This window comes from Gekko japonicus, unplaced genomic scaffold (assembly GCF_001447785.1).
Source record: "Gekko japonicus isolate JY-2015 unplaced genomic scaffold, Gekko_japonicus_V1.1 scaffold958, whole genome shotgun sequence".
NCBI classification, from domain to species: Eukaryota; Metazoa; Chordata; class Lepidosauria; order Squamata; family Gekkonidae; genus Gekko; species Gekko japonicus.
Window position 1 is genome coordinate 651,860 of NW_015169806.1, and position 26,699 is coordinate 678,558.

The following is a 26,699-nucleotide window of genomic DNA, read 5'->3' on the forward strand; positions in this document are numbered from 1 at the left end:
TGCTTCTTTTCTCTTCTAAATGACTGGTGTGCGTATCAAAAACATAGCAAAAAAAGCAGTCTTGATGAGATTATCTGCACAGTTGCATTGTGATTCTTTTGGTGTGGTGATTAACAATGTAACAGTTCAAACACTGACGTTTTCTTCCTTCTGCTGTTTCACAAGACAGTAGAACAATCAGTTGGCCATATCTTGTTTAAAGGCCCTTTGGAAGGTATTAAGGGAGTGATAGCTTGTGGACATTGTCAAAGGACCCTAAAGCCAGGACTCGTTGTAGGGGCAGGTCAAGCAAGACAAAACCAAAAAGGCTGAAGTGTGAGTCCTCACACCCCATGGTAGCACTACCACCAGCCCCTTTATTACTACCCAGACAACCAGTGACCAAAGTACACCTCTAGCCTTTCTGGGACTAAGATCAAAGAAGTCATCCTTGCAAGGCAGGACACTTACGAGGCGAGTTTCAGCAAACAATCTGGAAGCTGTAGCCAATGAGAGCTAAAGTACTAAATTCAGACTGAAGCCTCCTGAATTCAAGAACACCACAAAATATAAGTGTTTTATTATAAAATTGTGCAGGAATAGTCAATAAAAGAACAATGAACAGTGAGGATGAAAATAATAAATCTGTAAGTCTAAACTAAGCACATTTACAAGCATTGGTTCAAGATCTAGATATTACCCCATAAGACTGAGTCCAATAGGGTTCCAAAGTCCAAGACAAGGTTTCCAGTCAGTATGACCCATCAAGAAGTGTCAGATGTAATCCAGACACAGGGCAAAACTAAAATGAAAGGTCTTTTCTGTATGCTCAACAACCCACACAAGCCTGATTCTAATTAACCAATCAAATGTATGAGAATGATGTAACTTGACCAATCAGGTATGTTGTTAGCCAGGTGATTTAACCCATCAGATGGGTTTGCCAATTAGACCAAACACCCTGCAGCTGCATCGGGTCCAATTAAACAAACACCTTCTCCCACCCGTGAGCTTGGGCGCTAACAAGATGGAAAGTACCCTCCTAGATTCTTGTGGCCTTGAAACTACCAGGCCTAATGGAATGACCAGCACCTGGGATACGTCCCATCTCCCTTATCTGAGTCTCTGAAGCTACAAGCAGCTTGACCTAAGTTTTCAGAGAAAGAAACTTCAATTTGTAGGCCTCAGCCTGAGCCATTGTTTAAATTGAACAGGAAAATGCTTAAAGAGATCAATTTCTTGACTAGCATCTTTCCCCCCTAGTTACTTTTGCTTATATTCCCAATACAATGTTGCTGTTCAGTACGTTGAGTCAGACAGACTTAACACTGCTGAGTAGTGGTTTTATCTGTTGCTACTTTGGTGAGACCTTAAGAGAACAGTTATTCAGATGCCATTGATTTCTCTTACCCTAACTGTAACCTCTGAAGCAAATCCAATATTTTCTGAGACCTCTTATCAACTCAGTCTTTGCACAGTGAAGTTCTTACAATCCTCCATGTGTGGAGAAGCATCATGATTAAATAGAGCAACATGAGTTGTGAATGTATTTGCTGGTAATAGCACAATTTGTATTATTCCAGATCATTCCTTTATCTCTGTACTATGATGGAAAACTACAGATCCAAAGACTGTCCTTATGTTAGATTGAATAGTTTTGGAGCCAAGACTTCAGCCAGGCAAAACTACTGCCATTCAATTTCAAGTAATTTCATACAAATGGTGGATTTAGCCTGCAGTCAATCTTTATATAGTGTCACAATACTGTTTAAGTCAAATATAGCATTTGTGGAATTTGATTTCTTTCTCCATCATTGCCTTTGATATTGAAAGAAATGTATAGCCTAGGTTAAAATTCTCTCATGCGGTATCCATCTGGGTGGACAGCGTATGTTCAGACTACAATTTTGTCTGAATTCAAGAACGAAGTGAAACTATAATAGGCTCTGAATAGGGCCCAAGTTCATGCTACTAAATGTTTTGAACGAATGAAAAATACTTTTTGAAGCTTAAAAATGTTTATTTTAAGACTAGCTAGGTATTTTTCTGAAGATCCTTTACTACCATGTCTGTAGGTTTCCACTTCTGTTGAATTACCTGACGGTGCTCTAAAATAATAAATGGTCTCAAATCATAGACCCACATAACTGGATGGATCATGAGCTTCTGTTCCTGCCCTTGCACTGAAGCAGCATTTACTGGTCTTCAGTTATCTCTGACAAATGCTTATCTAGATGTTTCTGTAAAGTGCCAAACAAATATGATTTTGAATTGTCTTTTCATTCTAGAGAACAGTTTCTTAACAACAGTTTGGCATTAAGGATGCCTGCTGTTATGAACACCATTCATATGGTTTATGATAGAAGGAGACATTCCACTCTGTTCTGCACTCTCTACCTTTTGGAGTCTGGGCGCAAGGACACCCTAAAATCATGAAGTAAAAGTGCATTGGTTAGACTCTTCTTTGGTGAGAGTTTCAGCTGGTACACCACTTTCTGACAGGTCTCCAAAGGGAACTTTTCAATCTTGAGTAATCCCAGAAATAGGGCCCCAAGAGTCACAAACTTTTGCCGCATTTTTCTTGAAGTCCAGATGCCATACATACATAAGTGCCATCAATTCACAACTGACTTACAGTGAACCCAGAAATGGATCTTCAAGGCAAGAGAAGAACAGAGGTGATTTGCCATTGTCTTCCTCTGCAGAACCTTCCTGGTGGTCTCCCATCCAAGGACTGATCTTGCTTACCTTCTGAGATCTGATGAGATAAGGCTATACCGTGTCACATTCCCTCGCCAGTTGCCATAATGGAGGGAGTGCAACTAGGGTCTGTCCCACAATCTGGTACATGCACGAAGTCTGTGCACTGCAATGCTGTCACTGGAAGTAACATCATCACATCACCACCATTGGGGGTGATGCTCTAGCTTTTGGGTAAAACTCCGTGGTTTGAGTCAAATTTCACTATAAGTTTTTCCCACAAACGAGAGCGTCACCCCCGACATTGGCGACATGATAACATCACTTTAGATGATGTCATTATGTCATGTTTGGGGGCATTTGTGGGTGGGGTTTCCCTCTGCTGACCAACTGGCCGGTGGCAGAAAGGGGCCCACAAAAGCGGGGGAACTCCTGCCGAGACCAGGAGCCTGGTAATTCTAAGTGCAACTCTGTTTTAAGTGGAGAGATGCTTACTGATTATAAGCATTCTGTCAGCTAGAAATTAAGTTTTATTTTATTGTATTTTCAAACATTCTGTTTTCTGTCACCTTGTCAGGATTTGTCTCACTATTTAGAAGTAAATAGTATAAAATATGCTACCTTGACCAGGGAGAATTCCTGGATTAATATATCCATAAACTTGCCGCTCTATCACTGTACCTTTACAGTCTGCAGAAGGAGGTCAGGGACCCAGCTGTTCCTAACACACATATGCATGCAGACGTATGTTCAAAAAATAATTCAGGGACTAACTTGGAACAATAATGTTTCACTGCAGCTCCAAGTGTTGACATGTGCAAAAACTGCCAAGGATTATATGTCTGTGGTCAGAAAAACACAGAAATGCATAAATCAGGATTTTAAAAAAGCCCTTTTATAGTATGTACCTCCATACAATTTCTTGTGGATCTATTCAGATCAATTCCTGTTCCCTGTTGTCTTTACATATTTGAAGACCCAAGTCTGCCATTGATCTCTTTTCAAGGCTAAATGGACCCATTCCATTTTACTTTTCATCCAACAGTGTAGCTCTCCAGAACTCTTCCCCCACCGGAAGTGATGGTGAATGCTAGAGCAAAGTTTGAAAATGGAAGTCAAAGTAAAGTCAAAAGGCTGAGCAAAACGGATATTGAGGAAATGAAATTTTAGAAAGACAAACAGGAAGGATTACATATAGGAAAGAGGAACCTGTTGTAAAGGGGAAAGAAAGGACCCCCTCTGAACTTGGTAAATCAGCATGTAAATTAGCGGCTGTAGACATTACTGCATACATTTTTAAACAAAACGAATAGATAAGGGACCAATTTCCCAAGTATGAAGACAAGGGATAAGGAGATAGGCAGCATTTCTGAGAAACATTAGAGTTTACAGTGGATAATGAACACAACAATGTGATATTGTGGCAAGAAAGGCTAATGTCTTTTCAAATTGCATTAACAGGAGCATCATTCCTAAGACTTGGGAAACAATGGTAGTTACTCAGTGCAGTCAAAGATTAGATCTCATTTATGTACCATGCCAGTTCTGATGAGTACAAGATAAGTTGGAAGCAATTCACATGAGAAATATAACAATGATAGGGTTCTAGAAGAAAATTACATAAAGGGCAAATTTTGAGGGAACAAAGAGACATGATGAACATCTCAGAGTGTTGTCTGCAAAAGGCAAATTATTCATGCACAGACACAATTCAGAGGGGAGAGAGGATTTAACTGCTAAATACCCACTCAGTTTCATTCACAGAAACCTGTCTTCCTGCACTTTTTTAGGATTTTAAAGGGAAAAGATGGGGTTTTAAAGGGCATATCTTTTTTCCCCTTTCAAATAACCAATAACTATGGGGAGGCCACTTTTAACAGTGAAACTCAGTGCAGGTTAAAGGGTGAAATCTTCTCTCCACTCCCCACATCGTCCCGAATCAACTCAGGACTGTGCATGTGCAATGTGCCTTTTGTAGATGGACAGAAATCCATGGATTGGCCCAGCACCCCCCAAATGAAGACGCGAGACACTAAGTGTGAGCTCAACTAGTTTAATTATTTAACTATATTTAGTTTATGTAAATGGATGATCTACGTCACTACTTATTTCCTTAAGCTGACAATTTTGAGAGTGGGCTGTGAGACATCCAAATGGACTCTCCTTTGGACAGATCCACCCCAGCTCCAAACTCAGCCAGCATTTACCATCAGCCTTCCTTATCACACACACAAAAAACCCCCCTTTATCGGCATGAAAGCACAAAATATCATGGAAATATGGGAAAATACTAAGATGCATCAGTCACTTACACTTGGCTATTCAAGCCTCGTCTTCTGATTGCATAATATAAAAATTTTGCAACAGCCTCCATTATTTCGCTATTAGAATGAAACAGAAGAAAGTGAACAATTGAGTCACCAGAATGCCAGCTCTTACCCTCTAGAAGTGGAATAATAAAACGAGATCGGATATCCCTATAAAGGGGACAATGAAGTATGGTGTGTGCAGTGGAGTCTATATCTTTTAGAGAGCAAGGGCAAAGTCTGTCTACATATGGTATGTCTTCCTTATCAGCACCTGCACATCCCTATGTGCAGAGAGGTGACCAGCTTCATCCCTCTCCCTTGTTGTGCATTAAGGCTATTACCATGTACAAAAGATGCCATTTAGCACCAACAGCTCTCCTTCACGGTGCACCCAGCCACAAGGCATGTGTTAGCCTGTTTCGACATGCCCTCCATCATGTAGATGTCTCAGGGTGCTTGCTAATTAACTCTGCCTATCCAAAGTGACCTAAATTATTATAAAACCAGGCCTATTTAATGGAGAGGAAACCCATCCTACAGAAACAGCATGGAGCAGGAAAAAAGCTCCTGGCACAGCCAGTTTCCAGGAACTCCCCATCAGTGTTCCCTCTAAGCTGAGAGCACAGCCAGTTTCCAGGAACTCCCCATAATTCCTGCTCAGACCTATATAATAATGAGCTAATCCTGTCCTGTCTCCAGATGGATGGGTGGATCAGCCACAGCGAGAAGGCTGAAAGTGGGCCTTTCTGCATTCAGTCTTTACTCCCGATTTTCTCAGAACTCGAAATGGTATGCTGGCAGGATGTACTTAAATCTTTATTACACCAGGAAGCATTCTGGATCTTTCATTTACTGACATCTGTTGTGGGTGCTGGCTGGAGAGTTTAAATGACATGCTTGCAAGGTGGGTTTTGAGAAGACAGACTTGAATTAGGAGCAATATGTCACAGAAGTAATTTCAGAAGACTTCCATCTATGTAGAATTTATATGGTGAGTAAATGACTTGTAAGAGATTACTTGTATCTTATACGTCTGCTGTTTGTTTGGTGACCATTTTGTATTTTTATATTATGTGCAGTGAGGATTCTTTGATAAAGACAAAGAAACGGGCTGAAAGTAAACCGGGACCCTGTCAGAATCTTTCACATGCTGCATTGTGTACTAGAACATGCTGTTGTTTGGTTCAATGGGTTGTTGTAAGAAGTAGACAAAGTTCTATTGAGCACCATTACATTATTTATAAGTAAATTTAAAGAAGAGTCTATGCATATTTGTTGCCATCTATATTTTGTTCATATTATGCCTATGATTCAAATCATTTCCTTTCATTCTACATATGTAATTATTTTTTGGCACTTCATGCCAGAAACTCAAACCTCTGCAGATTATGCTTTCTGCATACTCATGGAAGAAGATGTGTTTTGAGCCCTGATTGCTCTTATCCTTTGGAGAAGGAGTATCTAGCACTCCAGCATGATACTTCTCCCTTCCCTTCAATGCCCCACGCTCTTTCTTCCTTTTCACAGAGCCCTGGCTGCTGGGAGGAATTCTTCCAGGAAAATCAGAATGACATTGAGTGGATGAGGCATTTCAGTGTTAACAGAGCAATGTTTGCTAACATTATATGATGGGAATAACCCAGGGATAATATACAATTATCAACGCTTAGTATCAAATCAAAATGCAAACTATCAATCCATGCATCCATTTTTGTTTTGAGGGAAAAGTTTATGATCAAAGTCTGTTTGGCTTAGAAGTGCTTCTTTAAAAAACCTGGTTTTCCCCTGTAGCTCTCCCATCCTCCAAACTGCTAAACAAATGTAAATGTTCAGCAATTGCCTGTGAGGAAACCTGTTATCATGTAAATTGGCTGCTAACATAGGCCAAAGAGTAAGAGGCTGAAACAGGGGAGGGCAGTGGGGGGCACTTAAATATTCACAGAAGCAATTCTACTTTAAATAGTAGTATTGATTTCAAAGCAGAGCAGAACAAAGGTTCACAGCAAAAGCACTTTTGGGAAGTGCAGGGCAACAGTGTGCTGGAAGCAGCCTGAGTGCTGCTTCTCCCTAAAATAAATGTAGAACCAAGAAGAAGCCCTGACACAAAGTGGCAGTGAAAGTGGAAGGGAATGCAGAATGGAAGATTGAGATGTGCTCAGACACTGAGGGAAAAGACAGGTACAGAAAGGGCCAGTGAGAGGGAGCAGTGGGGCAAAACAAGTGGCTGCCCTCGTCTGATTGTCTGCTGGTTTCTGTGCAGCCAATGTAGCCTCATTCTCCATTTAGAGTAAGTTGGGGGCCAGAGCAAATGAACACACAGCATAATTTGTTATGAATCTTGCTTCTGCTGTCAATGAAGCAGTAAACCTATGTCTGGATTGTATCATTTCAGACTGCAGATGGGGGACTCTTGTGATTCTTTTGCACAGAACAATTCTCTTTACATAGAACATGAACTGTTAAGAACAAGGGTTCTAGCTTAGCCATCTCTCTCTTATGCAGTTTTCTCTATGGGTGGGACTTTTTGTATGGAGAAGCATTCAGTCACGTGAGCCTCATCCATCATCTGAAATCATGCAGCTTAGATGCAGGTTTACCACCTAAATAAAAACTAGGTCATAAAAAAATGAAAAAATGAAGATACATGATGTGTTTTAGCCCAGGAAAAAGAAAATTAAGGAGGACACGCTTTGAGTTTTGAAACACTTAAAACTATTTCAGGGGGGGAAATGGGGAACAGTTGCTGACTGTCCAGTGAACACAGAACAAGAAATTATGCTTTACTTTGTCTAGTTAGATTAGGGATAAGCAGCAGAAGAGAAGAAAAATTAAACTTGTAAGTTTTGTGATGAAATCGCAGGCATAAAATGGGGCGGTGGAAACTTTGCCTGGTTCATGTACTTAAAAGGTTCTCTGTAGCCATGAGCAGTTCTCTGGTCCTGTAGAATATTTCAGGCTGCACCTTGCCAGAGGCAGAGCTGACACAGCTGAGCTCTGAGAAGCAGCAGGAGATAGAGCTGCTAGAGGGGTGAGTGTTTTTTATTTGCTTTCAGCTGAGGTGATTTAGCTGAGGGTACTGTGTGGGAGGACTGTGTTTGAGAGTGGGTGGGTGAGTTTTAGGTTGTTGCAGAGAAAGGGTGATTGGCTGTAATTGGATTGACTTGGTATAATCTGAATAGCTGCTGGCCCAGCCCTCTGCTGGGTGAGGCTTCAATTTAAGGCTGCACCTCGCCAGAGGCACAAGCCTAAGGGTGAGAGCCAAAGGGCTCTTGGCCTAGGGACTCTTATACTAGGGGCTCTGAGGAAGCATTCCTGCAGAGAGGGGGGGGAGGGAGAGAGGGAGGGAGGCTCTTGGTAGTTGGTGATTCAATCCTTAGACAGCTGGGTGGCAAACCCACATACTGACCATATGGTGACTTGCCTGCCTGGTGCAAAGGTAGCAGACATTATGCGTATTCTAGATAGGCTGGTAGACAGTGCTGGGGAGGAGCCAGTGGTTGTGGTACATGTTGGCACCAACGATGTGGGGAAATGCAATCGTGAGGTCCTGGAGGAGAAATTTAGGCTGCTAGGCAGGAGAATCAAGTCCAGGACCTCCAAGGTAGCCTTCTTAGAAGTGCTACCTATTCCATGTGCAGAGCCAGAAAGACAGGCACAGATCAGGAGTCTCAATGCGTGGATGAGATGATGGTGTAGGGAGGAAGGGTTCAAGTTTGTTAGGCACTGGGATGATTTTTGGAACAGGAGGAGGCTGTACAAAAGACACGGTCTCCACTTGTCCCAAGAAGGAACCAGGCTGCTGGTACTTAAAATCAAAAAGGTGGCAGAGCAGTTTTTAAACTGAATATTGGAAGAAAGCCGACAGGAGATGAAAAGTCTCTGGTTCGGGATGGCTCATCTCGAAGAGATGAAGGGGTAGCTTTTACTTTTCTACAAGAAAATTGATTAGAATTGTCCACTCAGGCTGTGGCAAATGATATGGACTGCCTGGCAAGGTCTTGAGGCAGCAGGAGGAAGGTTGCAGGCTTAACATGCATTCCAACTCCCTGAGGTAAAATCAGGGAGTTGGAATGCTTGGTGTTGGGGGGAAAATACACATTCTGGGTATTTCAGAAACTTGGTGGGATGAGGAAAATCAGTGAGATATGGTGATTCTTGGATATAAATTATATCGGAAGGATGGGGGGAAGGGTTGGAAGTGGGGTGGCTCTGTTTGGTGCCAGTTTGGTGTAGTGGTTAAGTGTGCAGACTCTAATCTGGGAGAACTGGGTTTGATTCCCCACTTTTCCACTTGCAGCTGCTGGATGACCTTGGGCAAGCCATAGTTCTGATGAGAGCTGTCCTTGAAAGAGCAGTTCTTGAAAGAGCTCTCTCAGCCCCACCTACCTCACAGGGTGTCTGTTGTGGGGAGGGGAAGGGAAAGGAGTTTGTAAGCCGCTCTGAGTGAAGGGTGGGGTATAGATCCAATCTCTTTTCTTCTTCATCTTCTGTATGTTAGAGAGGGTATGCAGTCTAGTAAGACTGAGAGGGTAAAAGAATTGGATTCGCTTCTGGAAATGCTATGGGTTGAAATAGTGGGCCCAAAAGGAAGCTTAATACTGGGAGTTTGTTATTGCCCACCAGATCAAAAAATAGAGGAGGATTATAAAATTATGAATGAATTAAAGATAGCGGCTAGACGGAATAACTGTGTCGTAATAGGTGATTTTAACTATCCACATATTGATTGGGTCAATATGTGTTCAAGTTGGGAAAAAGAGATTGGGTTTCTAGACACTCTCAATGACTGCTATGGAGCAGATGGCCACAGAACCTACCAGGGGACAGGCAATCCTGGATTTGGTGCTCAGTAACACCCAAGACCTGGTGAGAGATGTAAAAGTGATTGCACCGCTTGGGAACAGTGATCATAATGTTGTTGAGTTCAACATTTGTATAAATAGGGAGTTGCCCAGAAAGAGCGACACAACCACTTTTAACTTTAAAAGGGCTAACGTCTCTGAAATGAGGGGACATGTGAGGAAGAAACTGAAAGGAAAAGTAGAAAGAGTCAAAAACATTGGGGAAGCTTGGAGACTATTTAAAACTGCAACCCTAAAAGCTCAGAAAGATATATACCACAGGTTAGGAAAGACACAAATAGGTATAGAAAAAGGCCTGCATGGTTAACAAAGTAATGGAAGCTGTAAAAGGTAAGAAGGATTCCTGTAAGCGGTGGAAAGCTAGGCTCCGTGAGACTGATAAAAGGGAACACAGACTGTGGCAAATAAAATGCAAGTCTGTGATCAGGCAGGCAAAAAGGAAATATGAGGAGCATATTGCAAAAAACATAAAGACCAACAATAAAACTTTCTTCAAATACATTAGAAGGGCCCGGATGGCATACATCCAAGAGTTCTGAAAGAACTCAAATGTGAACTTGTGGATTTCCTGAGAAAAATATGTAATATTTCATTAAAATCTGCCTCCATTCCTGAGGACTGGAAGGTAGCTAACATCACTCCCATCTTTAAAAAGAGTTCCAGAGGAGATCCGGGAAATTACAGGCCAGTCAGTTTGACGTCAATACTGGGTAAGTTGGTGGAAACTGTTATTAAGGAAAGAATTAGTAGGCACATTGATGAACAAAAACTACTGAGGCAGACTCAGTATGGGTTCTGTAAGGGAAGATCTTGTCTCACTAGCCAAAAATCCTAACTATAAATACATGTTGATGGGGTCCAAACTGGCAGAGACTGACCAAGAGAGAGATCTTGGAGTCGTAGTAGATAATTCACTGAAAATGTCGAGACAGTGTGCGACTGCAATAAAAAAGGCCAACGCTATGCTGGGGATTATTAGGAAGGGAATTGAAAACAATCAGCCAGTATCATAATGCCCCTGTATAAATCGATGTGACCTCATTTAGAGTACTTTGTACAGTTCTGGGCACCACATCTCAAAAAGGATATTATAGCATTAGAAAAAGTACAGAAAAGGGCAACTAGAATGATCAAAGGGTTGGAACACTTTCCCTATGAAGAAAGGTTAAAGTGCTTGGGGCTCTTTAGCTTGGAGAAATGATGACTGGGGGGGGTGACATGATTGTGGTTTACAAGGTTATGCATGGGATAGAGCAGGTAGAGAAATAAGTACTTTTGTCCCTTTCTCACAATACAAGAACTCATGGGCATTCAATGAAATTGTTGAGCAGTTGGGTTAGAAGAGATAAAAGGAAGTACCCAAAGAGTGATTAACACATGGAATTCACTGCCACAGGAGGTGGTGGCAGCTACAAGCATGGATGGCTTCAAGATGAGAAGGGAGCACTCACTGGAGAAGACCCTGATGCTGGGAAAGACTGAAGGAAAAAGAAGAAGGGGACGAAAGGGGATGAGGTGGTTAGACAGTGTTATCGATGCAACAAACATGGGGTTGAGCAAACTCCAGAGGACAACGGAGGACAGGAGGCCCTGGCGTGATATGGTCCATGGGTTTGCGAAGAGTCGGACTCAACTGTGTGACTGAACAACGACAAATAGATAGGAACTCTCAGTCTGGTGATTCACTGTATTCTTGATGCGAGGGGGGGCAACAGTGGGAGGACTTCTAGTGTCCTTGCCCCACTGATGAACCTCCTGATGGCACCTGGTATTTTTGGCCACTGTGTGACAGAGTGTTGGACTGGATGGACCATTGACCTGATCCAACATTGGCTTCTCTTATGTTCTTATGTTATGTTCAGGAAGTGGAAAGTATTAGAGTCAAAGACACTTATGTATTGGCCCCCAGCATATAGTTTAGCACATTATTTAATCCAGTCCCACTGGGTTACATCATTTGATGGATTTAATCCATCTTTCTATCTACTTCCCTGCTGGTACAGTTCTCAGGTTTTACTGTTTGCTTCTTCTAGGAATGCACAAACCATTGCTGCAATGCTACCACCTGCACTTTAAGGCCAGAGGCAGTGTGTGCCCATGGGCTTTGCTGTGAAGACTGCAAGGTGAATTTTCATGTGCCCTCACTTGCGTAGGGTGGGTAGTATTCATCTCAGTGTCAGAACCATTCACGTTGCCCTTGGAGCTATGATATGTTTTCAGTGGGCTCTTTAGAGCTGAAGAAATTACCGATGCTTGCTGGGCTATACCCATTCCAGTGAAAATCCTCCAGCATATCTTAAGAAAGAACAGTTCTGCACGTACAAGCCTTCTCCCGTAAGACAATGTGTATTTTTAGTTTATGCACGTGTCAATAATATTGAAGAAGGAGCCTTAAACGTTTATGCCCATTTAAATAATTCTACCACTGCAAAGTCATCTACACTTTGAATACTCCTGTCTGTGCAGTGTCAGAGCCCTACGTTTGCATCGTAGAGAGGAATGAGAGAGGGCTGTGGAGCTGTGTCATAAACTAGATGCACAGTATGTCAAAAAGATGCATAGAAAATGCAGCATTGCCTTTATACCGTGCTTAATGGCCACTTGGTGCAGAGACTTGGGAGGGGGTGAAGCATTAGCCCGTGGCATAAATTTCCCTGTGCAGTAACTTTTATTGATTGGAATTACAGCCACTTTTTTCTTCCTGCAGCTGAAGCCAGCAGGGATCCTCTGCAGGCACTCCAGTAATTCCTGCGACCTTCCTGAGTTCTGCACTGGAGGCAGCCCCCACTGCCCAGCTAATGTGTATTTACATGATGGGCACCCCTGCTACAAGGTGGATGGCTACTGTTACAATGGCATGTGCCAGACCCATGAACAGCAATGCATCACGCTCTGGGGGCAAGGTGAGTCTCATTCCTGGATCTTTCTAGAGACATTTTATCTACAAAAACAAATGGAGTGTGCTTTTGTGGGAGGTACGATTTTACGGCACCAGCCAGTTTTAGGTCCATTATTCCTTGCTGAAGGATATAAGTTTCTTTTTACACTTCTGCCCCACAACAGTTCCCATTCACATAGATACATTTTTGCAGATTGTTGGGGTATGTCCCTCTTGGTGCAAACATCTTTATGGACAGTGGGCTGAGACAGTGAGGATAAGACAAGCAGAGAGATCCTGTTCCAGTTAATCTTTTCACTAGATAGCACAACTTTAACAATCTGCCGGTACTAATCATTTCCCCCTCTCCAACCACGACCTAGCCTCAAGCTCTCAGAAGTATCTTTTTCAGGTAAGTGTTCAAAGCATATCATCAGCACCAGCACTAACAAAATGTATGTGGATTATGCTACTCAATCAGTTTGGGGATCATAGCCTTACTCTAGAGGTCAGAATTCAGCATGTTTTTAAATTCATTATAGAATTGGAACAATACAAGCCCCGAGCTGCAAAGGGTTACCAGCACTAACCCCCTCTGAAGCAGTGTTTGCTGGGGGCATTTGACCCATTTCAGGAATTAAAGGTTGCTTTGCCTCAGTTTACTTAACTGTAAAATGCAAATACCTGCCTACCTATCAGAAGTAATTACTGTAATGTTTGCCTGAGCACTTAGAGATTCTGGGCTGAAAGCCACTCGATAAGTGCACCACATTAACTATGCAAACATAACTCATAGCTGATGCTGAATTAAGAAGAAACTGTGCCACCAATTGTATTTCAATCAGCACTGGGATTTGGCTTTGAGTTTTAGCTGACATTGTATCCTAATCAGGGAAGGTCATTGCCTTGGACAAGCACACAGTCCTTTCACTCAAAACTGAATTTGCTGTTGTACTTAACAATGCCCTACTCCCATTTCCAGCATCCTTTTGGTATGCTGTCAGAGCAGTCCTAAGCCCTATGCACTAGCACATCACAGATGCCACTGCAGTGCTGGTGTAGCTAGCTGATATCCTCAGGCTCTTTTTGTAGAAAAGGCCCAGCAGGGACTCATTAGCATAATAGGCCACACCCAACAGCAGGAACTCATTAGCATATTGGGCCACACCCCTGACAGCACAGCTCATTAGCACATTAGGCCGCACCCCCATGTTACCAGAAGTGTGCTCATCCAGCCACACCCACCTTTTGCTTCTTATTCTGTTTACCTTGTTTGCTGTCAAAACCCAGGGCTTTTTTGTAGCAGGAACTCCTTTGCATGTTAGGCCACACACCCCTAATGTGGGCAATCCTAATGAGTTCCTGCTGTTGGGTGTGGCCTATTATGCTAATGAGTTCCTGCTGGGCGTGGCCAACTTGGGAGCCAGCCGGAACTCTGTTCCTGTGTGTTCCTGCCCCAAAATAGCCGTGGATATACTGCACTCTCTCAGCTGAGAAAAGAAATTCTAACCAAGACCCAGATCCAAACAGCTATCAACTGCACTGGAGTCCGTAGTGACACTGATGATGCTCACCACTCACAGAGCAGCATGCTGATGATGCTCCCATGTCTGCCAGGTATGGAAGCAGCCGACCAATGCACGCTGTTGCTGGCTTTCCTCCTGTTAGCCAAACTGCTTTATCTGCAACAGCTGGCAAACTAAATTTATATGGGTTCCTGCCTTTGTATACTGAAGTCCAATCCACTCCAAGGGTTTTTACCAGTGAGAGAGACGAGACTGGTGTGTTCCAAAACAATTTGTCTTTTACTTAAGAATATATAAAATCACATACACACAAAATCAGATTCACACATACAATCAATCAAGTTCCTCAGAAGTACAGAATTACAATAGTTACTATAGAAATCACAGGTAGGGCAATGGGTGACAATACTTATCTGTCCTGAAGCTTGTCCGTCTCAATGAAGAATAGAGGGGTCAGAAAATATACTAGGGAGATTTAACACACAGCTAGAAACCAGTCAGCATGCGTGGACTTCGTGGCTGCAGACCAAGAGATCAAGTAGGAACAAAGGATTTTTGGATAGGAAGCTGGGCTTGAGAAGGGTTTCAAGCAGACAGAGGGCGTAGGTGGGGGTAGGCGGCTAGCAAACGCTAAGCAGCTGGACCTCACCTTTTATAGGTTAATCCTTTAGTGGGTGGCATCTATGCCAGTCTGTAAACCCATCTACCTGGAAGTCCGTCCCAAAACTAATCTCATTAGTGCGTGTAGTAAGGTGTTGACACCTAAAGGGTTTGGCCAATATTGAAACTCTAGACTCTAACTCAAGAGATGGCATCTGGTGAGGTGTGAAAGCTTGGTGCTAGGATGCCCATTGAAGTGCAGATGAATCTTGCCTGTTCCCAGGTAATCAAAGCCCATCTCCCATCTGACAGGAAATGGCATCTCAGACGTAGAGCACAAATGTGTATACGTGTGCTTTCAACAGTTCATCAATGGAGGCTGATTTCAGACAAGTTGTTGTTTGGCTGGCAACAATGGCGATGTGCTTCTTCTTCCCTACAGGCAGCAGCTGTGTATTTGAAACCTCATTAACATGTAAGGCTTAGAGCAGGTCACTATCTATGTGTATCTCACAACAAGCGACTTGTACAGCGTTCCTTGAGCCTATGGGTGTATGTATGCACAGTCCATGTGGTGTTGGCAGCAAGTAAAGCAAAGATTAGCCTCAATTCTCAACTCTCCCCAACATCATCCTGCCCCCACTGAGGAGGAGAATGTACAAAGGGGCTGAGCAGAGCAAAGTTAGAAATATTCTATAGTAATGTTTGTTCTCTTCCTTGGCAGTTGGTGCAGAGTGCTTCCTTTTTGCGCAAAATGCACTTGCCAGGGTTCCCATCAGCAAAGCCCATTTCCCCCCTCCCCCGGTGGATGTTCTAAGTGTGTCCAGCATGAGGCCGGAGAGATACAGCCCCATTCTGAGTAACCTGCCATCTGAGAGGCTGGTGTCCTGGACAGTTTCTGTAGAACGTTCTTACCACTTTGAAGCTCCGTGAGAAAGTCTGTTTTAATGCTGCGAGTCTACGGCACTACTTCCACAGTAGGGGCTTTCCTGCTGCATTTTCATTGCTTACCACAAGTCCATGCCTGCTCAGGGAGGACTGCAGACAAGTGAACACCCCCCACCCCAGAAGAAATTTACTTCATTACATCAGTTTGTGTGGCATTCCTCACAGTAGAATGTGAAATTTTGCACAGGGAGAACTAACGTTGGAATGCAATATAAGTAGCATAATAATGCAATTGCCTTGGACTATTTAAAAAAACAAAGAAAAGAAATGAAAACGATAAGCTAATTAACCGGAAACTGTTCCCCCATAATGTGGGGTTGGGGGTGGGACATGCAAATGTGGAAGGGAGGAGAGGACGGACCCAGAGTTGAAAAACACCAGATGAGAAAGATTTTCCCACTAGGTTGACGCTGGTTCAGTGCTGGGATTACAAAAACTTCCTGGAAACAGGGGATTTGGAAGCTGCGTGGCAAGAGGGGGGGAGTGCGTTTTTACAGCTGGGAGGGCAAAATCATCTGCGGAAACCAGGGAAAGCTGCAGATGAATAGAAGTGCAGGTGCAGGAAAATTTTACACTGCGGAATCAGACTAGGGCTTATTTAGTGCTTAGAAGAGCTGCGATGGGTACAGTCTTATTTTGTACCCTAAGCTGCACTGTAGCTGTGTAGGTGTGGCAGGAGACAGGTGACAGGGTATTTACTCCCATTCATTTCAGTGGGAACATTTATATTATGCCAGCTTTTCCACCTCATAACATTATGCCAGAACCAGGGGCAGAACATGAGCTTAATGGGCTTGGGATTCTGACCCAGTATACCCATCTATGGGCCTTTACCGGTAGAGCAGCACCAGGGCTCTATGCCGGCATCTCTCTGACTTGCACTGATGTAAGTGCTTAGTGCTCATCCTAAAGTTGCAATCATAGTCACACTAACTAGGGAGTAAATCCTACTGGAGTTACTTCTGAGTGTGGATGCCTCAGACTGCACCATAAGTAGTTTGCAGGATGGACTTTGGGTTCCACTGTGTGTCAGATATGGGCTTAACGCTTCTGTTCGTTTTTCTTAATCTGCCATCATAGCCCATGTTTAAACTCTCCTCAGTGGCTGTGCCATGGAAAGACGGCACTCTTAGGTTAAGTAGCAAATATGTTTCAAAGAGGGGAAATTATCTGTCAGTAGACGCCTCTTTATATGAAAGCTTAAGTGAGATTTACTTCATAATCGCTTCTGATCCTATTAAAAAGCATATATACATTTGCATACATGCGCTTCAAGTAAGCAATCATTCTTTTGGCAGCCTCAAAAAGTATCAGGCTTTTTAAAGGTTAATGCCTTTCTTCTTCCAGGAAAATCCATAATTTTTTTCCTTGCCAGCAGATTTATCTGCATAGCTAAATGCCTGCTTGAAATGCCAATAAAAGCAGCAGATAATATCTAAATACATAACTCTCGGCATAACTCAATCATCTCACTATCAATAGGTCACATTAATGACCTTATAAAAATGAAGAATTTTTTTTAAGTTTCGTTTTTAATTAAAAGGACCCACAATGTGGAAATTAAAAAGCAGAAAACCTAGCCTTACCTTGAAGAGGAGTTCACTGGATATTTTCTACTGATGTCACTTACCCTGAGCCCACTCGGGGGAAGGGCAGGATATAAATGAACAAAATAAATAAATAAATATTTCAGCAGCATTAACCTATTTATACCATATGATGCAGACTTTCCTGCCCTGCATGATATCTTGTTAGAACAATGATATTTTTCTTGGTATATATTTTTTTTCCTGGAAGAGGTCGATTTAGGACTGCCACGAGGGTCTCTATGCACAGAAACTGAACATGGAGGGCGTATGCATGCATGAGGCCAGTCTTGGCCGCCACCTCTCATTCTGTGTGTGGAAGGAGACATGCCTTCAGAGTTTGGGGTCATGCACTAGGAATACAGGCCCTCACTTGCTGTGAAGGATTATATTGCTTCCCTGAGGACAGCCAAGAGCTAGTGAGGCACAGTGGTGACAGAGTGAGACCTGGGACACCTGGGCTTAGATCCCCACTCTGCCATAGAAGCTCATCAGATGACCTTGGGCCTCGGTCACTCTCTCAGCCCAGCCTACCTCATGGTGGTGTCATTAGGATGAGATGGAGGCAAGGAGAATGCTGTAAACTGCTTTTGGGTTCCACTGGGGAGCAAAGTGGGGTATAAATAGCTAAATAAATAAACAAACCAAGTCTTGCTGCTTGACCACACAGGATCCATCTTGCATTCTTGATGGAGGTAATGGAGATTGTTGTTCCTTCCCAACTTCAGGTGGGTAGTATTAGTCATGTTGGCACGAAAGCTTATAACCAGAGTTAAACTTAGTTGGCCTTAAAGGTGCCAATGGACTCAAACGTTGTTCTCTTCCCAGGTTCAGACATTGCTGAATGATGCACATTTCTTCTTTTCAGCCCTGTTTCCTCCTTGGCTTTGGAACTGAGACCTATACTAGTCTTTGTGGAAGATCTCTGTCTGGAGATGGACCTGGGGGGGAGTGTTGGGGGAAAGAAGGACATTGCTGATCCTGTTAGATGTTTCAGTGGCTTTGATAACATCCTAAATTACTAAAGCAATAGCAAATTCTTAGGTATAACGAAGTTTCAGTCATATCTCATGGAATTAAAAAAAACAAAAAAACAAAACTAGCAGTAGGTGAATGTCCACCTACATCATAGAGGTTTTCTTGCAGGTATTTCCGCCCCGTCCGTCCCCCAATCAGCTGGTGGTGGAAAGTGCTGTCAAGTCACAGCCGAATGATGGCGACCCCTCATGGGGTTTTCAAGGCAAGAGATGCTCAGAGTTGGTTTGCCATTGCCTGCCTCTGCATAGCAAGGTGTGGCCTCCTTTGGTGGTCTCCTATCCAAGTACTAAACAGGGCTGACCCTGCTTAACTTCCAAGATCTGACGAAATCACACTAGCCTGGGCCACGGATGTTTCAATATTTATTTAGAAAGGCCAAAGCAGCTTATAGGTAAAATTCAGCAAAGTAAAATTTCAATAATAAAACTAAAAAGATCATTCTATAAGCAAACATTATTTATCATTAGAAGCTCATTTCTTCAGTTAATACAGCTATGAGAGTGGAAGCTCAGGGTGGAGCTTCATTTTACATGTCAGTCCATGGTTCATTTTTCAGATTTTTAACACATGCAGCTGCTGAGGTGTGGAAGTGCCGGACTAGCATGGGAGAGGGGATTCGTGACTCTTTCTCTTCTGCCCATTGTTATGCTATATACAGAAAAGTCCCTTAGAAGTCCTGTAGGGTATTTTACAAGTGATTTTTTTAACCTAAGATTTAATTTTTAAAAATAAGAGAAAGTGATTGTTTTTGTCCAGGATCCAGGGTTCTGGGTGCATCTGTCAAAGCAATTCCATGCACACACAGGTTTTTTTCCCAACATCCTGTTTCAGGCACAGCCAGGGCTCTTTTTGTGGGACTACTCACCAGTACTGAGTACTGGCAGTTTGGGGGGGGGGCTCTCCCAAGTTCTGTAGTACATTACATGAGTACATTACATGTTTTTCTTAAAGAAAAATTACATGTTTTTCTTAAAGAAAACGCACTGGGCACAGCTCTTCAGATTGCATTGCTGGATAGTCCTGAACATCCCATAAATTTCAGAAGCCGCTTGTTAAGGGCTATAGTTCATTCCTGAAGTAGCACTGCACATGGAGTGGACCGCACAGGCTTTTGGATCCTGTAGGATCCAAGGATCCCAGCTTCTAGGAACTGTGGATGAATTCTTCCTGGCTTGTCCAATACTGAACCAATGTGGAAAGTGTCCTGAGAAGAAGCAGGTATTCTTCTCCCTCACCCCCCCTCCCCAATCACTCAAAACACAATTCTAATTAGCATTGGAAGGCCACGGCAGCTCCATGCTCATCTCTGTCAGTTGTGTAGACTGCTGGAAGCTAACATCAGCCGAAGCGCTTTGCATATCTCATGCCAGTCGGGCTGTTAAAAGGGACTATGACTGCTTTGTGTGTAGAAAGTGTACCACGTTCAATCCGCAGTGACATGAAAGACCCTGAGACCCTGGAAGAGCTGCTACCAGTCAGAGCTGACAATACCACCACTGACAGACCAATAATCTGACTTGGTATGAGGAATCTTCGTGTTATCACATGACTCTGGATATGTTTGTAGTAAGAGCAACCAGTGTAAGTTTAGGGCCACTGGCATCAGGGGAGAATAATTTTTTTTAAACAACCCAAGAAAAAGAGTTGTTACTCTCACAGGTAGTGGCACTGTGAATTGGTTGGCGATCTGAAGACTTCTTGGATTTCATGCCACCATACAGAAAAACTCATTTTAGAGCCCCATTCCTCCCCGCCTACACATTTTCTTCCAAATTACTTTATTCTCCATCCTGTTCACCTGAAGACAACTAAACTAATTGCTCAGGTTGTCAAATCATGAGAAGCCCCTTGAGAGTTTTGCATTTTTCTGCTGTGACAAAAGAAATGATTGTTTCAATTTGCATATCTGCAAAAAATATGTATCCACGTTGACACCATCTCTGGTATGTTTTAACCTGCCATTACTTGAACAGGTGATTTGATTCCTTTAGGGGGGGGAAGGTTTAGACTGGAAAGGCTGACAGGATCTTAATTACTGGTGCATCACACTCTCGATTGTCAATAGCAAAGTAAGATAAACTCTGTTCGTCCAGTTCAAGAAGTTTAATATCCACTGGAAATCTTTCACAAATCATTTTGTCTTTGCCTCTTCAAGTAACAAAATAGCCAGAGATCCTTTTTTAGGTTCAGTTTATCTCCTGGAATTATGATAAATGGGCTTCCTCAGGAAACACGACATCATTGCCCTTCCTTAAGTATTTGGAAGGGATTTTTTTGTCTTCTATCCCATTAGATCCATCAATTTCTTTCACTTGTACATTTTGCTATAAAAGTGCAGTCAGATAAGCTATAGCAAAACACAGCACAAGTCAATTTTTCAGATAACTGAAAGAGAGATGGCACTCATATGCATATGTGCACACGCATACATGCACAGACATGCACAAAGTCAACCCAGATTTGTCTGTAGTAAACAAGTTTTCCAGGATTTTGTTTCTAAAATGCTTTCAAGCACCTTAAAAACTATTGTCTGCCTCCAAACTGAGTCCAAAAGCAGAGCAACATTGTCACGTCAGTTAGGCAGCAGAAATTCAGGCTCACACTTTGGCTGACATGCCACACCTCAGTCAAAAATAGCAGTGTTAATAAAAAATATTATACTAATAATATAATATATTATAATATTATATATTTATATATTATATACTCCTTAGAATATGTTTTCTGAGAGGCTGGAGTGATTTCCCCCCCCTTTGAGACATCATGTCAGGATGGTCTCAAAAGGATGCAGATGGGTCAAGGGGATTCCGACCCAGCTTGTGTCACAGGTAATGTCTAGTTTGGCCCTTAGAGCCAGCCACCAACAGTACAGCTATGGAAGGCAGTGGAAGGTATAAACCATGCCTACCGCCTTGTCCTGTGAACAACCACCAGCTGGGAGCAAGCCAAGCAACAAGACGTTCTGCAAGCATTTCGGAGGCTGAGCTCAAACCCAGGCAGTAGCAATTCAGGTCTGAGATGCATCTCCTCTTCCTGCACACCACTGCTGGGAACAATCTGAGTCCAAGTGCTATATTGAACACATGGACATACATGAAACTGGCTTATACTGCATCAGACCCCTGGTCCATCAAAGTCAGTGTTGTCTACTCAGACTGGCAGCAGCTCTCCGGTGCCTCAGGCAGAGGTATTTCTCATCCAGTTTGGTGTAGTGGTGAAGATCGGCAGACTGTAATCTGGGAGAACTGGGTTTGATTCCCCACTCCTCCACATAAAACCAGCTGGGTGACCTTGGGTCAGTCAAAGTTCTCTCAGAGCTCTTCTCTCAGGAGCAGTTCACTCAGAGCTCTCTCAGCCCCACCTACCTCACGGGGTGTCTGTTGTGGGGAGAGGGAGGGAAGGAGATTGTAAACTGCTCTGAGACTCTAACTGAAGGATGGGGTATAAATCCAATTCTCCTCCTCCTCCTCCTCCCTATACCTTTTTTAACTAGAGATGCTGGGGACTAAACCTGGGACCTACTGCATGCAAAGCAGATGCTCTACCACTGAGCCACAGCCTGCTGTCTTCTCACTGTGTCTTCTCAAGCAGATAGCGTTCTGACATTATGAATGTAAATATGATTGCTTCAGTCCAGCATCAGCAATTTGCACTCAGCAGTTCATGCACATTAATCTTTTGTGGTATATACAACCTGCCACAAGACCTTCTTTCTTACTTTGTCCTCCAGCACAAAAGCCCCCCTTCCTCCCTCCTTAAATCATGATCACTCCAACAACTCTGCCCACATTTAAAAAGTGGGTGGAGGGTACAGCTGGTCCCCTCTTCTGCCCTGTCTCTTGTGCCTTGAAAAATGCCCAGGCACAAATTTAGCAGGTAAAGCTTTTGTCAAACTGGTGATAAACAGCAGGGATTGTGTCACCTTCAAGATTTCTGTGCCTTATGATGCTGTGCCTCAAGCTAGAATAAAAAGTGGCAACCATAGTGGATGGGGGTGTATGATATGAACGGCCAACACACGTTAGCTCCTCCAAAAAGTCACACATCCAGTTAGGTAAAGAAAATGGATCTTTAACAGCTAAGTATAAAATCCTACTAAACACAAATAACTGGGAAATGCTCAGAAGAGTAAAATAACAGGAAGGTGTATTGCTAAATTGAGCCAGCACTTAATAGGCTCCCTTCTGGAAAGTGACACAAGGAGGCAAAGGTTTTAGACGAAGACTTCCTTTCTTAGTGACTTGCAGCCTTGTAGGCAAGATGTTCAGCTGTGACTTCTAAGAGCCACACCAGGCTTCCAGTTTTTAACCCTCTCCTTAGAACTGGGAAGTGTCTGCTTGAGACCAATGAGAGTGTTGGGGGAGGTGGTGGAATCCATCCCACTAAAACCAATTTTGCCCAATCCCCCTAAATCTCAGATCAGTGACTTTTAGGACCAGATATTGAATGCCATCCATCCTGGCCCTGGGATACCATTGCCAAATGGCTGGAGCCAACTCTAAGGCGTAAACATTTGTCAAACTTAAACTGTTGTTTTTCCTTGCCTGTAGTGATACATAAGCTTTTTATGGTTCTCCTTGCAAAACAGGCCTGTGGTTTATTAGGTCATCTTTCATCCTTTCCGAAACAGCTACCAGTTCAGATGGCTTGGGAAATTCATGCAGGGGAAGTCAGCTATTAGCAATGAGAGTGAAACAAAACTACCAGTGGTACCAAGGGAATAGACAGTAGGTGCTGGGAAGGAGCTACAAGGGAAGGACCCTTCTTATCCTCCTTGCATCTCTGCTCTCTGGTGTGCCACTGGCTCCACAAATGTAATTTGGTGTTTTTGGTTTTTAAAAGGAAGAGAGAGGTTGGGGCCATATATACAATTTCTGTTCATTGTAAAGTCCTGAGATCATTTAGGTAAATGAATGCTTAATGGTGTAATTTTGCCTTCCAAAGGTTTAAAAAAAACGTTAGAAATACCCTACGTTTACCTCTTTTACCTTTGACTAGGTCATCAGAAATAATACCTTCAGGAAGAGTCCTGTGTCTGGAAATTCTACTCAACTGCATTTTCTTTTCATAGAGCAATCAAGACAGGCACTTCCAACAGGCAAAAATAACATTAGCATGCACTGTAACTCTTCTTTTCTGCTCATGATATTCAGCACATCAATAAAGTTATGATCACTGCTTGTGGCTCAACCTTGAAAAAAAGAGTGAAAAGATTCTTTGTTAGTCTGACTTTCTTCATGGTTTCACATTTGTGAAAGCTTCTGATCTCAAGGATGTACAGTTGCAAAGAGATCCATGGATATCCAAGCTTTTGTCCTGCTTTCTGTGGCCTTCCCAGACAGCCAGTTTATAGTGCAACTATTATGTAGCTGTTCATAATTGGATAAATGAGATTCAGATGTCTTGCCTGCATGGAACAGCTTCTGTTTTATGGGTACTTTATTCACTTAGCCCCCAGTGCCAACATAATATTTTGTATATTTCCTTTTCTGAACAGGAGAAGTCAGAGAAGCCTGTATTTGTTGGAAAGAACATTGGAAGTATTTGGGATTGTTTCAACCAGAGGTCATTTCGGGGGGAACGCGGGGGAACGCAGTTCCCCCGGGTGAAGTGCAGGGGGCGGGGCACATGACGAAGCCCCGCCCCCTGCTTCCGGCCGCCCCGCTTCCAGCCCTCATTCAGCCAGGAGGAGGCAGGAGGAGAGGGAGGGGCAGGTGGTTCCTCCCCACCTCTCCCCACCCCTGCCTGCCTGGGGCCAGGGAGGGCCTTGGTGGTGCTTCCTCGCACTCCCGCTGTCCTTGCAGGTCCACTACCGGGCCCCTGATATCAGGGGGTGTGGCATATGCTAATGAGTTATGCTAATGAGTTCCCCTAGCTCTTTTTCTATGAAATGACCCCTGGTTTCAACAAATCTGTTCTGTTATTGTCATTGTTGTTATGATGATTTTCGTTTATAGCCCACCTTTCTCACTGAGATCAAGGTGGATTACAAATTATAAAAAGCAATTCTATCAAGCAGCAAAGTCCTTCAACAAATAGTAAAATATGACTAGGATTGCAGAACTGGAAAACAGTACAGAGAATAAACTGTCCAAGACAACCAAAACAATAATGCATCTGAAGAAGTGTGTTTGCAGACAAAAGCTTATGCCCAGAATTAGACTTTGTTGGTTTTCAAGTTGCCACTATACTCAAACTTTGTTCTGTTGCTTCTTCTTCTTTTGCCCCCCATAGGGGATTTTTTAATTGCATTTTCTATAAACTACAAAGAAACAAGGAAGGGTAAACTACAAACTACAGGTGAAAGAAAAGAAAACCTCTAAAAACCCAAGAGATGGTGGTCATTCACAATGCTTACAAAGTTGGCTTCTAATAAATTGGCTTATACTTGCTACATTAAGTGAGTACATAGTTCTTATTGCTTATACTAGCATCTCCAGCAAAAGTGACTACATAAAGAGCTCTAAAGAGAAATGCTTAAAATTCATTTAAAATAAGATCTAGAGAATGATCATAACTCATTTTTTCTCCTTTTTGTTTCTCAAACAGTAGCTTAATTTAGGGGCAGCCGCCCCCAGTTCAGAAACTGAGTCCTCATCGGAAGGTGCCAGTGCTCCTTCTTCTTCACTTCCCTTGTTGCTGCCATCTTCATCTTTATCCTTCCCCCCTGCTGGACCGGCATGTTGATGTAAAAATGCGTGTGCCTTTGCAATGGAGTCAATTCTTTCTTTCTTGTCTTTAAAATTGAAGAGCATGCATTCGGGAAAAGCCCATCTGTAGGGAATATTTTTTCTGTAAAAACAGCACCAAGTCTCTGTATTTCTTTCTGTTCTTCCTTATTTCGAATGGAACATCCTTCAAAACGTTTATTTCTTTGTCTTTGGTCTTCAGGTTGGCTCCATTTGTTGCTTTCAAAACTTGGTCTCTCACTTGTCTCCTGGAGAGTCTCACCACAATCTCGCCGGGCAGATTATTCTTTCTTATGAAGTCAGCATACGATCTATATATCATATCTATTTTGTTTTGTAAAAAATCCACTTTTAAATCTGCAACCAGACCCAATAAATCACACGTAGTCTGTTTTAGATCTTTCCCTCTTACTTCAGGTACCTGCTGAAATCTTAGGACATAGTTTGCTTTTTCAATTTGCAGCTGTAGAAGTTGCGCCTCCTCAGGTGCTTGCTTTTTCCCCATCCCCTGCATTTGTTTCTGCAGCTTTTGTGTATTGGCATCCACTTCTTTAAGCTCTTGCTCCATTTTTTCTGTCTTTTTAGTAGTTTCATTTAGTTGGCTTTGTTGTGCATCAAATTTTGCATGGACCAATGTAATTTGCTCCAGCAGAGGGTGCAAAGCCTCATTCAGCATACTTTGGAAGTCTTTGGTGGTGTCCTGTCTAGGACCAGAACTTGCTGGGCTGATATTTGCGGCAGGGAATTTCAGTTTTGATTGCTTGTCCTTCTCCTTCTTCAGCGCCATGTTTGAGAATTATTTACTTTTTAGAAAATGTTATCAAAGTCTCAGGATCCTTTAAAATTACTTGGTAAGTGCTCAAAAGTTCTTTATTTTAGTCCGCTTGCTTTTTCAACCTGCCCCCCCTTATAGTGACGTTTATGAGTCCACTTTTTCTTTCGAGGGGGAGTTCCCCCCCTCGTTCTATTAAAGGGAGGCTTTCAGGTTGCTTTCTGGTATCTTCGCTTGGACAAACACTCACTTTTCTGTGTAGATCTCACTTTTCTTGATTAACTCGCCCAGCCACCAAATGCTTGTCCTGGTGTGCGTTCCAGTGTCCATTTCAGGAAATCAGTGGTGGGACTGTCGGGGCATGAATCAGCCCCCCTTTGCCGGCCATTTGCCAGAGGAAGGGCCCTCCTAGCACCCCATGGTTATGGAGCCCATTGCAAGGTTTCTGGGGCGGGGGGTGTACGATCGCGCCCCTCCCATCCGCTGATTTACGGCCCACGTCTCCCGGAGCTCCGAGAGATCATGGCTGCCATTCTGGGAGCCAAAACTGGAAGCTTTGTTCTGTTGCTTCTGACCAACACAGCTACCCACCTGAATCTACACAATAATGAAGACAGGCAATTACAAAGATAGAGAATATTACAGTAAAAAAGTAGAGTGATACAAAAAAACCCCATGATCAGGGCTATTTTTGGGCCAGAATGCACCAGAATGGCATTCTGGTTGCCTTCTGAGCCCATGGGGGTGGGCACATGCAGCAAGCCCCGCCTCCTGCTCTCAGCAGCCCTCAATTGGGCCACCAGGAGCAACAG

General features: G+C 43.1%; 1 protein-coding gene across 1 annotated transcript in view; it reads left to right on the forward strand.

Annotated features, from left to right (window-relative positions):
- ADAM12 (ADAM metallopeptidase domain 12) overlaps positions 1 to 26,699 on the forward strand; it is a gene marked incomplete at its 3' end in the record, with an annotated part of 324,736 nt that overhangs the window by 278,949 nt on the left and 19,088 nt on the right. Inside the window, exons 13-14 of the mRNA XM_015417139.1 lie at positions 11,884 to 11,973; positions 12,558 to 12,753. Of these exons, the coding sequence (XP_015272625.1) occupies positions 11,884 to 11,973; positions 12,558 to 12,753 (286 nt within the window). The remainder of the gene's footprint in view (positions 1 to 11,883; positions 11,974 to 12,557; positions 12,754 to 26,699) is intronic.